Source organism: Rhinoraja longicauda, chromosome 33 (assembly GCF_053455715.1).
Source record: "Rhinoraja longicauda isolate Sanriku21f chromosome 33, sRhiLon1.1, whole genome shotgun sequence".
Taxonomy (NCBI): domain Eukaryota; kingdom Metazoa; phylum Chordata; class Chondrichthyes; order Rajiformes; family Arhynchobatidae; genus Rhinoraja; species Rhinoraja longicauda.
The window spans coordinates 15,101,572-15,115,456 of NC_135985.1; the positions used below are offsets into that span (position 1 = coordinate 15,101,572).

The 13,885-nt window shown below is 41.8% G+C and overlaps 1 protein-coding gene across 1 annotated transcript in view; it reads left to right on the forward strand.

Annotated features, from left to right (window-relative positions):
• The first annotated feature begins 206 nt into the window (after positions 1-206).
• Positions 207-13,885, forward strand: part of dis3l (DIS3 like exosome 3'-5' exoribonuclease) — a 56,067-nt gene continuing 42,388 nt past the window's right edge. The window contains exons 1-2 of the mRNA XM_078427301.1: positions 207-468; positions 1,247-1,400. Of these exons, the coding sequence (XP_078283427.1) occupies positions 339-468; positions 1,247-1,400 (284 nt within the window). The 5' untranslated portion in view covers positions 207-338. The remainder of the gene's footprint in view (positions 469-1,246; positions 1,401-13,885) is intronic.

Below are 13,885 nucleotides of genomic sequence, written 5' to 3' on the forward strand. Positions count from 1 at the left end.
CCCCTCCTCCTCGTACTGGCTATCTCCCCGCTTTCAGTGCAGATGAAAGGTGTCCCTCCACAGATGCTGCCTGAGCTGCTGAGTTCCTTCACCCCATTGTTTTTTTTAGTTCCTTTTAGACTGCATCGTTTGCCCCGCAGTGCGAAATTGTATTTCCGGGTAATGCAGGCAAATATTTCCGGGTGGGGTGGGCAGAAAATGGGCGCCAAGAAAGAGGGAGGAGGTTGTCCGAGTTATTTACGCCCGGAAAGCGTGGTTCCCTCAGCCCTTGGCGGGTAGTCGAGTTTGAATATGAAAAAAGGCACCAACCTTTGGATATATTCTTTTTCGGCGGCACAATGATAAAAACGGAGAAGGTGCTGCACCTGAGGAGCTGTAAAGGGAGGTCTGTGCGTGTTGTGAGGGAGCATTACCTGCGGGAGTCGGTGCCATGCAACAGCTGTTTGTGCGGGGCTCAGTGCCACAACGGTAAAACATGGGGACGGGGGATTCGGCCGAAACGTAAATAATGCTCGCGGCAAGCGTTGAAGTCAAAGACTTCGTAAAAACAAAAAGCTGCTCATGCTGGAAATTGAAATAAAAGCTGGAAATATTCAACAGTGTAGCAGCATTTGCTGAGAAAGTGATGATTATTTCGCCTGAACTCAAAAAACGTTCTTGCGTCTTTCAGGCGACCCCAAAGAGTTTTATAAGTGTAAAGTACTTACATGCAATTACCGTTTTAATGTTGGAAGTGCAAAAAAATCATGATCCCACGAAGCACAATGCATTGAGGATCAGTTAGGTTGTTTTGGTGATGATGTTTGAGGAAGAAATGTTAGCTGCTGGTGCTCCCTTACTCTTTAAGTACTATTGGGGAATCTTTTCTGTCCAAGGGATCGACTGGGACCACGTAAAACATCTTTGAAACCCATCAGCACTCCCACAATCCATAGTGGAATGTGATCATAAATGTTCAAATCTCAATGGCTTATGTCATGACTTAGAGGTTACCACTGCCATGGCTGACACAATATTAAATAAAAAACATGTAAAAATTGACTGTGATTAAAAAAATTCTAATAAGGAAACAATATGCATTTGCAGCTTATCTACAAATAAGCTGTTTAACTGATCTATCTGGCAAATGTAAGATTAATGCCCCATTTAAAAATCAGTTATTTTTCTTTGCAGCTAACATCCTGTTAGTGTAGTTTTCATTTTTTTATTTGCTTACACTTAGTTCTATATTAACTTAATGTTTCAGAAGGGAAATTGCTCTCACAAAGTGCAACACATTATGTGATACCTGACTGGAAAGTGGTGCAAGATTATCTGGAGATACTTGAGTTTCCGGAGTTAAGAGGGATTATCTTCATGCAGACAGCCTGTCAGGCTGTCCAGCACCAGAAGGGACGCAGGTTAGTGCTGGTTATTTTTCTTCAGATGGTTGTGTGATGGTTTTAAAAATGACATAAAATGTAGGATAGTTAGTGCTTGGAAAATAAATAGCTCCAGACTAACAGACCTCTACTTTGCATCTATAACAACAAAGGAACACACACTTTATTTTTAGTTTAAGTTTTTAATTAATTTAGATTCTAGTATTAGCATTTATGTACAACTCATAGCCAATTTAATAAAGAAAAACAAGTTTGCAGTTGGAGAGATTAAGAGGGCCGGCAAAAATCTTGGACCTAGAAAAAGATGTTAAAAGGTTGAAGAAAAGGAAGCATTTACAGAAAAAATATTATTGTGAGATCGGGTAACAAAGGTGGGGGTGAAGGGAGAAGAGAAAGGACTAGAATTGAATAAAGAATTTTAGTTTACAAGTGGTAAATTACAGAGGATGTTACAGAGATGAGGAGCAAGGAAATAGTTGGTTATTTGAACAGAAGCATTGCGTGTCATGCCATGCGCAGTAGAATGACACAGCCAGTGGAACTGCTGCCTCAAAACTCTGAAAGACTGGGTTTGATTCTGCCTGTGTGGAACTTGAATGTTTTCCCTGTGACACATGATTTTTCTCGAGATCATATCATATATATCTACAGCCGGAAACAGGCCTTTTCGGCCCTCCAAGTCCGTGCCGCCCAGTGATCCCCGTACATTAACACTATCCTAGGGACATAACTACTAGGGACAATTTGGTTTCTCCCACATCTCAAAAATATGGAAGTTGATATGTTAATTGGCCACTGTAAATTGCATGGTTAGTGCTGGTTATTTTTCTTTGGATGGTTGTGTGATGGTTTTAAAAATGACATAAAATAACCACTGTAAAGTGTAATGGAATCTGGGTGTCGTTATGGGAACAGATTACAGGAAAAAATATTGGGAAGAATCAGATTGCTCTGTAAGCTGATATGAGCCAAATGGCTTCTTTCTCGTCTCATCTAGCATCCGCCCATCTGCGGGGGATGATGGTGTGGCTTAGCGTGTGTCCTGTTGGGAGAGGGGAATTTTTCATCTGTGTCCTCTCCATTTGATTTGGCCGCTGAGCCTGGGGAGGTAAATGGGAATGCAAATTTGCCCAGCATCTGCATTGCCCTCTTGACCTGATAGGCTGATTCCAGAGGAACAGCGTGGCTGCTATGTCTGGGGCCTACTCGCTTGTAGGAGTTGCCAGAAGGCGGACGCACGGGGGATCAGCCGACCGACTCTAGGGACTCCAGCTCCAGTGCCTTTGGCTCTCCTGAGTCTTACCCACAAGGCAGCGGGGTGCTATTTAACCCATAGTTGGGACCTGGTTGATGGACGTCAGAACGTGTTCACACGCCAGTGGGCCTGCACGTCGCATCTCTGAGGGCCAGAGTTCCTCCGAGATCCCTGCCTAGTTTAGCCTGGGACTGAAGGTGGCCATCGACGACTACGAACTCGATGACGTCCATCATTATATGTCTTTAGTTGTTTATATATAAATCATAAATGTTGAGGCCCTGCTACAGACCCTGGTAGCACATTACCTTGACGCCCAGAAAAACTTTAAAAAATGCTTATTTTGTTTTCTATTAGCCCTTCAATTTTCTGTCCAGGTAAATGCGCAGTGAGCTTTCATGTTCCTCATTAACCTTTGATATGGCACCTTAATAAATGACCTGGAAATCTAGGTACAGTACATCTCTTTACTTCTTAGAACTCCAGTATATAGGTCAAACATGATTCCCCTTGCTTTGCCTATTACCTCAATATTTTTTCGAAATACTCTGATGTAACATCTTTGATAAAAGCTTCTACCATTTTTCCTATGACAGATGTTTAACCAAGAGGCCAATAGTTTTCTACGCAATCTATGTTATTTTATAAAAACCAGCAGGGAAGAAGCTGATCTGGACCTGGAGACTTGTCATCATGCAGCTCCTTGCTACTAAGTCCTGAAGATTTTAATTTTCTGAGTTACCCTCTCCCTTTAATTTCTGATTAATGGAGAATACATACAGAAATAGGTCGTGAAAACTGATCAAAATGCCTGTTTCGTTCTTCTGCCATTCATTGTGTTTTATTACTAATTCCCCACACCCCATTTCTGCAAGAACAACATTCACTTTATTTTCTTTTTTATTCTTTTAAAAATCTACAGAAACTATTATTTTTATATTTCTGGCTAGATTCATCTTATACTCTAATTTTATTTTTAATCTTTTAATTTCTATTCAATTTCTATTTCTTTCTCTTTAAGTTTAATCCTACCTTTAACTTTTTTTGTCAATCACAGACAGTGCCCTTTTTTAAGTTTAAACTATTGGTCATGGACCCATTTATCTCCCCTTTAGACTGAATGCAAAAAGCAAACATGTCATGATTTCTGCCTTCACCGTGAGATCTTTAATGAATCCTCATTATACAATATCGCGCCTCGTATAGCTGCTCTTCAGTTGGCTCCAGAGTGCACTGTTTTACGTAAACAATCCCCAAACTGTTCTGAGTGCTTGTCATCCAGTCTACATCTGCCCACCTGAAGTTTCTGGTCTACACGTAGATCAAAATCCACTGCAATTATAACCGTACTTACCTGATTAGTTCTCAATATTTCTTGTTCTGCTCTCTGTCCCACTGTGTAGTTACTGTTAGAGGACCTCTACATCTCTCCTAAAGGACTTTTTGCCTTCATTATTACTTGTATCAAACCAAACCGCTTTTGCAATTTGGTTTCCTGATCTTAGAACACCCCTCTCTACTGTTGAAAGAATATCATTAATTCACAGAGCCACACTCCACTTTTCTGGGCTCCCCATCCTTCTTAGATCTTGTGTACTTGTTGATATTTCAGTCCCAGTTTATATCCTCCTGCAGCTATTTCAGTAATAACAATCAGCTTGTTTACTTCTTTTTATTTTCTTAGCTCATCTGCTTTGTTTTGAATATTACGTGCATTCAGTTACAGAGCCTTTAGTTTTGCCCTTTTTATTACTTTTATCTATGGCTTTACTCAGAGTCACCCTCTATCCCTTCTGTCTCGGCCTTTTTATTGTTTTCCAAACTAATGCCTTTCGCTCCATTCTTGCCTCTGCTCTTTGGTTTGTTGTGTCTTCATAACTTTGATCCCCTGTCCCCTCCATTTTGGTTCAAATCCACACCACTTCTCAAATGTAGACTATCCCAACAATGCGTTTTGATGCTCCCAATACAGGTGCCAATGCCCTATCAATTGGATCCTACTACCACAATCTTTGAGACATGCATTTATTTATTTAATCTTACTTGTTTTATGACAATTTGAGTGTAATTTAGCTAATAATCCAGAGATTGTTATAATTTTTCTGCATAATTGGGGCCTATCACATCAAGCCGACAATGCAGGAATTCTTCATTTGTTCGGTAGCTACATGTACCTTGATAATTGGATCCATCCCTTCCGACAATGTTTCTCTCCAGCTCTGTGAATATCCAAGACCATGGTGCTGGGCAAACAGTAGAGTCTTTTAGTCTCCTGTTCTTTGCTGCAGAGCACGGTGTCAATCACTTTTTACTATATTATTCCCTACTAACACTACATTATTAGTTCATAAGTCATAGGAGTAAAATTAGACCTTTTGGCCCCTCGAGTCTACTCTGCCATTTAATCATGGCTGATTGTCTTTCCCTCTCAACCCCATTCACCTGCCTTCACCCTGTAACCTTTGGCATCCTTACTAATCAAGAACCTGTCAATCTCTGCTTTAAAAATACCCAACGACTGGGTCTCCACAGCTGTCTGTGGCAATGAATTCCACAGATTCACCACCCTCTGCCTAAAGAAGTTACTTTTCATCTCCTTTCTAAAGGTACACCCTACATTCTTGTTTACCTCTCGCATTTGAGTGGCTTTTTATAGCATGCTGCACAGTCAGTCAGTTCATCCACTTTGTAACCCCCATTCTTGTCCAAACAGCCAGAGGATTTTCAGATCTGTTGCATAATTCCAAAGGTTGAGGTTATACTTCTTGCCTCCTGGACCCCTTACTTTCCTCACCAGCAGTCACAATCCCCTGTCCCTGACCATTCAGAAATCAGAAAACCCTGTTTTATGGATTGTGATTGACTTCTGGTTCAAAACGTCCAGATAACTTTTCCCTTTAATGTATCTGCAGTTCAACCTACAACTTGGTTACTGTGAGCTGAAGCACCTTGAACACAGACTTAGTGCAAGCATGTTTACACCAGATCACACTAGGGTCTGGAAGCTCCAACATGCTGCTATACGTCATCTGTTCTGCCATTCTGAATATATATTAATAATTTAATGCTATTAGTTATTTTCCTTGAACCCACACTTTTCTGACGTGCTACAGTGCTACCTGGCTAAGCTTAGCTGCCAACTGGAGTAAGTTGTAGTTCATTGAGGCCTGGAAATGTGACTTGACAGCAGAGAAGCAGTAGAGGTGTTCTGAAATGGAATGGAAAGGTAAAAATCATATACGTGGAAGTTGCCACTGTGCCCCGGGTCCTGTTGTGAAGAACAAGCATGTGTATTAGGAAGAAAGATAAAACATTCAGAGGGCTTCTGGAGTAACTGGGTGCATAGAATTATAATGCAATACAGTACAGAAACATGCCCTTTGGTCCACCTTGTTCATGCTGACAAATTGGCATTCTGGACGAGTCCCATTTACCCTATAGCCCTCAAAATTTCCTATACATATATCTGTCCAAATGTCATTTAAAAGTAATAATGATGTCAGTTTCTTTAGATTTCTCTGGTAGCTCATTCCAGATATGACTACCCTCTGAGTGAAAATGTCTCCCTTTAAATCTCTCCCCTCTCACCTTAAAGCTATGCCCTCTAGTTTCAGAACCCTCTACCGTGGAAAAAAGATTGTAGGCGTTCACTTTATCCATGCCCCTCATGATCTTGTACACCTCAATAAAAGGTCACCCTTCCTTCTAAAGAAGAGTCCCAGCCTATCCAATCTTCCAGTTATATGGGCTACCCCTACAAAGGCTGCAAGTTCCTTATTTTTACTTCATCATGTCCCCTGAAATTTCTTCTTGATAGCACACTGAAAACGCCATTGGCAGAAAGCTGCAGCGAATCCTAAAATCCTGCTACTGTCTTAGTGGAGCAATTACAGTGGGCATTAACCGTGGCCTTGGCAGATTTGTCCATTTTCAGATCTTTTGCCTCTAGCACTCCTCCTTGATGTTTATTCAATATGCTGTTCAGTCTTTGCAAGAGACTTTTTTTACACAACAATAGCCCCAAATTTAATTTGTACTAGTTTAGATTTATGCCACCTTATCCCGTTGTCTTGTTTAATTTAAGATAATATCCTGGCTTTTAACTTATTCATTTCCTTAACAACCTTGATATGAAAAAAACCTTGGATACTGCATCTCCATGCTGAAAAGATCAACTTGCTTCAATTTTTGCTCACCACTCAGTTGTAACTCATATGTATAGGTCAGTTTTATGGCTCTTTGCAATAATTCCAATATTTCACCGTCTCTAAGACCAAAACTTAATTTATTGACCGTTTTAGTTATGCGTTATCATTAAATTAGCCTCATAGATCTCTGCTGCGTATCAGTTGTTTGTGTTGAGCATAAAGCCTAGGTTCCATGATTACTTTTGAGCTCATCCACAGTTAATATTATCCCATTATGAAATATTTATGTTTTTCTTTTACTTTTTCAATTGTGTCATACTTTACAGTTGTCCATATTAAATCTTATTTGTTGTTTGGAACTCTGATATATATTTTAATTTGTTTGGTAATTTACAATTTGCATTTTCTAATGTCATATTGCTACCAGTTTGTTATTATCAGTAATTATTAATTTGATTAATAGTAGTATGAAGTATGTAAAATAATGATCACCTTGGTTGAAAAAGCATTACATATTGCAAAATTCAGTTTTTTCTTATGGAGATGCAATATTTGTTCTGTTGAAATGGAGCCCAGCAAGATTTTTCAAAATGTTACTCTGTTCCATTCTATTAATTCTTTTGCCAGTAGCTTCCAGCTAAAGAACGTAGGGAGCCAAGCTTAACTCCTGTCAATTTTCTAAATTTAAGGCGATGTTGAAGACTGAATGAAGGTGCCATCTGTGAACAGGGAAATTTAGGGCACTTTTTTTCAGTTAACTTATCAGAAAGATGTCTTGGTACATTGCATTATTTTCCAAATTTGAATTGTAAATTCATCCTCGAAATTCTCTACAAGGCAAATTGTTCAAAACATAAAATATTTGGAACTTCTTTTTGCTGGTAGCCATCAATTCTGTCATATTGTCACATTTATTTCTACTACTCGATAACTTGCTCAGGCTGAGTAAAGTTGTACAAAAACATGATAATTTGAATCTGTTCAGTATTTCAAATCTAAGATACTGTTCCTCACAAAGTCTCTGGGCCATTGCTCTTCTCTGACCCTGTCTCTGGGCTCCCACCACTGAAAATCATTGCCTGTGCTTTTCTTCTGCTTCTATGATCAATCATTTTAGTGCTCTCCTCACTTCATCTGTTATCTATATATATATATATATATTACTAAAACACTCATCTTGTTTGTTCCCCCGTTTGTTTGTCCCCTATGTTTGTTCCCCGTTGATCCCACAGCCCAAACGGTACACGATAGCGCAACAATTTTAGGCCCACCTTACTCACCATTGTCCTGGGGTCTGTATTAGCCAGGTTTCATTCTAATCGGTCTTATATTTTTAAAAGTAAAAAAATTAACTTTTCAACTTACCCTGGCAGTCTTCAGCGTTCAACGTCACAATGGGACCCGCCCGAGTGATGGGAGTGGCGGCCAATGAGGGAGGGGGGGACCACGATGATCGCTGGGAGCGGGGCCCACCAGAGTGACGGGAGTGACGGCCAATGGAGGGGGGTGCTGCTGAGCCATCCTCCTGCTGCTGCTGAATAAACTGATAAATGAGCTCCCCTCCGCCCGGAGGACCGGCACCCGTCCCGGCGTGCCCTGCGCCTGACCCTACTCCCATGGTGCAACGCGACGGCAGAGGGTCAAACAAGATGGCCGAGCTCCCCGACCTACGATGCTTCCACTTACGATGCTTCAATCTACGATATTACGACTTTGCGATGGTGCAAACGACAGCGACCCGTAGAGAGCCTCAGCTTGCTTCTGGCCATGTGAAGGGGGATGGTGGGTGAGGGGGTCGGGGGGGAAGGGGGGATGGAGTGGGGGGTAGGGGGGTTGAGAGGGGATCGAGTGGGGGGAAGGGGAAAGTGCTAGACCAATGCAGGAGAGGTTTGGGGGGGTTGAGGATGGATGGTGGGTGAGAGGCTGAGGGGGGAGGAGGGGGGATGGAGTGGGGGAGAGGGGGAGTGAGGGAAGAGAAGGTGCTGGACCAATGCAGGAGAGGTTTGGGCCCCAACAGGTCCACTCGGTCTAGTGTTCCATAAAATCCAATATCCCAAACCACAGTTGTCTTCATTCTGTTTATTTCCCATCACTTGCAGCTCTGACAACCTATCTACCTCTGCCCTCCAGCATATTAAATTTAAAATTACCACTTTGGCTTTCAAACTCTGGCTTTCTAATTGTCTGTCACTTCCATTGGTCGTAGGGACCCTGTTCTTGATATTTTCCTTAAATTTTTCTCTTTCTCTACATTTTATTTTGTAAAAAGGTATCTAAAATGCATTATGTGATTAATTTATTTGCACCATCTAAACTCTAGAGTCTGCCGTTCTGTTACTCTCACCATTATGTTTGTAGTGACCAGTGGAAGGATTTAAAAAAAATGTGGTTTATAAAAGCATTGTATTTTTGTGAGGCTTCATTTGAACAGGACAAATTAAAAATTGTTATGGGTAATAGTATTCAATAGAAGCTGCTTGTATGTTGCCAAGCAGTCTTATTATATGACCTCTAATTTGGCTTCTGACGATGTAATGGTACAGCATCCTGAATTAGTGGAGAAAGAACATTGGGATAGGCCATCCAGCCATTCGAGCCTGGTCTGACATTTATTAAACCATAATTGATCTACCTCAGAAACAGGTGCAGAATCATTGAGTCCTTGTGCAATAAGCCTTCCTTGCTCTTGAGATCAAATCCTTATTTATAAAAAGGCTATTTTCCCTATTAATCATTTGCTATATCAATGTTGTTTTCGAACAACTTGTATAATAGCCCACGGGTCACCTTGAACATCAACACCCAATCTCACACTTTCATAAACACCTTTTTCTCTCTTGTCTCTCATATGTATACCAAAACAGATAACCTCACATTTTTCAACCTACATTCCCAATTCCACATTCTCAGCTTCTCCATATCTGCTCTTTACATCATTCATACTCACAGTTTCACGTAGTTCAGTATCATCAACAAATTGAGAATCAAGGCATTTGGAGTATTTTGTTCATTTCTGGTCACCCCATAACAAGTAGGATGTGGACGCTTTGGAGAGGGTGCAGAGATGGTTTATCAGAATGCTGCATGGATTAGAGGGCATTAGGTGTAAAGAGAGGTTGGATGAATTTGGACTATTTCTCTGACATGTTGGAGGTTGAGAGGAGACCTGATGGACAATTACAAAGTTATGAGAGATTTAGGTAGGGTAGACAGTCAGAACTTTTTTCCCAAATGCCATATACTAGGGGGTATAACTGTTAAAGGATTAAAGGAGACTAGCGAAGAGGGCCCGTTGGGCCCATTCCCACACCCCCCATTCTCTCCTCCTCCAACCCCAATCTTACTCTCCCCACACCCCCCCTTTCCCCACGTCCTCCCCTTTTCCCAGTACCCCTATTTCCCCCACCACCAAGCCCCCTCCGGACGACCCCTGTTGTCCCCCTCCCCAGTCCCCATTCTCAGACCCCGCCACCATTCTCTCCCCAGACACACTCTTACTCTCCCCCACCCCCCCTTTCCCCAGCACACCCCTTTCCCCTACTCTCTCTTGCCCCCAGCACCAACAGGTCCGGGGGGGGGGGCGGGGAGCGCATCAGTGAAAGGTCCGGGGGGGGGGGGGAGCACATCAGTGAAAGGTCCGGGGGGGGGATAGCGGGGAGAGGGTGCCGTCTCCCGGGTGTGGGAGAGAGGAGAGAAGCAAGGGGAGAGAGGGGAGCCCATACGCACAGCAGCGCCACGCTGAAAGCCTTCAATAAATCAGTAGGAGGGGGGTTGCGCGAGCTTTTTGACGTCACACGCTGAAGGCAATTGAAAAAACGGCTGTTTTTTTTTTGTTTTTTTACTAAAATCTCTGTAACTTAAAAAACACATGACCGAATCAAATAAAAAAATCATTTTCCAGCAGCGTTCAGCGTGGTGATTAAGGCGGTGCAAAAATCGTGGCGCTACGGTTCACCGTTTTTGCCGAAATCAGCCGAAATAACTGAGAGAAAAAAAGTCTTGACTTTTAAAGCTCTGTAACTTTAAAAAAATACGACCGAATTAAATAAAAATATCATTTTCGGCAAGCGTCCAGCGGTGTGATTAGGCGGTGCAAAAATTGTGGCGCTACGGTTTACCGTTTTGCCGTAATCAGCCGAAATCAGTGAAATATATATACAAGTGAGGAGATACCGCGCATGCGTACTGAGCACAGCCGCACCACAGCGCCCCCCTGAAAATCTTCAATAAATCAGGGGGGGCAGCGCTTTAAAACCTCTGTCACTTAAAAAAATATGCAACCGAATTAAATTTAAAAAAACATTTTCCAGCAACTGTGATTAAGGCGGCGCAAAAATCGTGGCGCTACGGTTTACCATTTTGCCGTAATCAGCCGAATCACAGATATAAACATAGCACAAAAAGTAAGGAAATTTGTGTTTGGTAGATTATTTCTTTGTTGTAACAATGCTTCTTGGCAATAAATCTTATACCGTTGGAAAGCCTGTTTATTTCCCTTTTAAATGGTGCCACATTTGTAAGGAACATGCATTTGTGGGATGAGCAGCAGAGCTGAGTATATGGGTTGCGCCCATGAAAAATTTGCCAAATCTTCTCTGCCAATGCCAAACAGCTTATTCTGCTGTTGCTAGTGACTCTTGTTTTGAGCTTCTGGTACCCCCAGGTGCTGACAAGAATAGGATGCCATCCCACAACAGTGTGTGACCAGGCTGGTGACCAGCATGAGGAGGAGGTGCCAGGCTGTTATGGCTGTGTATGGTTCTTCCACACGCTACTGTGGCTCCTGTTTATTAAATGAATAAATTGTTAAATTGCCAATATGTCTTGTTTCTTCAGACTTCAATCATCCAATCCACCAAACAACACCGAACAAGAGTCAATGGCAGAATAAGCTGTTTGGCATTGGCAGAGAAGATTTGGCAAATTTTTCATGGGCGCAACCCATATACTCAGCTCTGCTGCTCATCCCACAAATGCATGTTCCTTACAAATGTGGCACCATTTAAAAGGGAAATAAACAGGCTTTCCAACGGTATAAGATTTATTGCCAAGAAGCATTGTTACAACAAAGAAATAATCTACCAAACACAAATTTCCTTACTTTTTGTGCTATGTTATATATATACATATATTCATACATACACAAGATCTGAGTTTTAAGAAGATAGATGTGCAAGTTATTTTACACAGAGTGGTAGGTGCTTGGAAACGTGTTATAGTGTGTTTAACATGCTTAAAGGAACTTGAACATGTAGGGAATGGCGGGATATGGAGAAGTGCAGGCAGAAGGAATTAGTTTAATTTGGTATCATGTTACACTTTGGCTGTAGGGCCTGTTCCTGTATTGTACTGGTTTATGTTCTGTTTCTTTGTCCACCTTTTCTGAAAATTTCTCCCAATACTCGGGTCTGTGCTATTTCTGATAATGTTATAAGCCTCTCCCTTGGATTTAATGCTCTTTAATTTCACCTGTCGGTCACAGGTGGATCACATTTCCTGTTGGGACTTTAAGCCTCATTGGATATTTTGCAAAAAATAAATACTTTATTTCTTTAAATGCTAGCCTTTGCTTGTCCACTTTCACAATTTTTAATATGATCTTCCAATTAGTCACAACCGCAACAATATTCCTCTCACCTCTTCAGAGTTTCCGTCGTTTAGATTCAATATAAAATAAATAATGATCCTTCCGCAGATTCACCTACAGAAACTTAGTTATGACTTTTACTTCCTCTAGATAGTCAAGTTTGATCGTCTTCTCAGCGCTCCGCTAGTGCTGTCACCAATCCCGGCGGGGCCGATCCGAGGACCTAACTAAACCATCCAATCAATAGTAACGACAGGTGGCGTGTACAAAGGGCAGGGCATCAAGTCTCTCGATGGTATCTACACTTGAATGCTCAGAAAGGTTCAAAATGTCAGTTGGAGAGACCACATCACCAACGCCCAGCTCTATGGGGAGATTCCACCTCTGACTGAGAAGATCAAGTCGAGAAGGATGAGGCTCGCTGGTCATTGCCACCGCCATTCAGAAATACCAGCAAATAAGGTTGTGCTGTGGGAGCCCACCCCTGGAAGACGGAACCCGGGACGACCAAACAAGACGATGCTGAAGACGTTGATGGAAGACTCATATGTAGAGACAAAAGAGGAGCTTGCCAGCTGTATGGAGGACAGAGATGTGTGGTGCGTCCGTCATTGTGCCCGTCGGAAACCAGCACCACTGCGTCACTAATGTTTTTAACGATTTTAAATTAATTAAATTAGAAATCGATTCAAGATCCCAGTATTACTTTGGACTACATCCCTTTCAAACTTATCAAATTCTATTACTTTTGTTGTTATTCTTTGCCAAAGATTCTCCCACAACGGGTTATCAGGTAACCCTTGCTCAATGCACTAAACAAGAACCAAGTGACTTAGTTTTTTCCTTAACATATTGAGGTAAAAAGTATCAAGTGTTCTCTTCTGGACAGGAGCAGGCAGAAGAAGGAATGACCAGGGTGGGACAAATTTTTGATTATAGACACAAAAGGAATGACCAGGGTGGGACAAGTGTGTACTCATGAATTCATTTTCCAAGTTAATACAGTAAATTTGAGTAGTCCAGTCTATATGCAAGTTAGTCTCCCATGATTCAATAATTACTATCACATGCACCTCCAGTTTCCAGATTCATTCCTTCACTCACTCCGCCTAAACCTACCTGATCTCCTGGTTGCTAAACACTTTAACTCCCCCTCCCATTCCCATACTGACCTTTCTGCCCTGGGCCTCCTCCACTGCCAGTGTGAGGCCCAGTGCAAATTGGAGGAACAGCACCTCATATTTTGATTGGGCAGCTTACACTCCCGTGGTATGAATATTGACTTCTCTAACTTCAAGTAACCCTTGCTTTCCCTCTCTCCATCCCACCCCCTTCTTAGTTCTCCAACCGGTCTGACTGTCCCCCTGATTAATTTTTATCTCTGTATGCTTTGTTGTCATCTTCTCCTTGTTAACAATGATATATTCTACATTTTTCCTTGAGCTGCATTCCCTTTAATATCTCGTTTTCACACCTTACACTTCCTTATCTCTGTCTCCCTCTTCCCTGACTC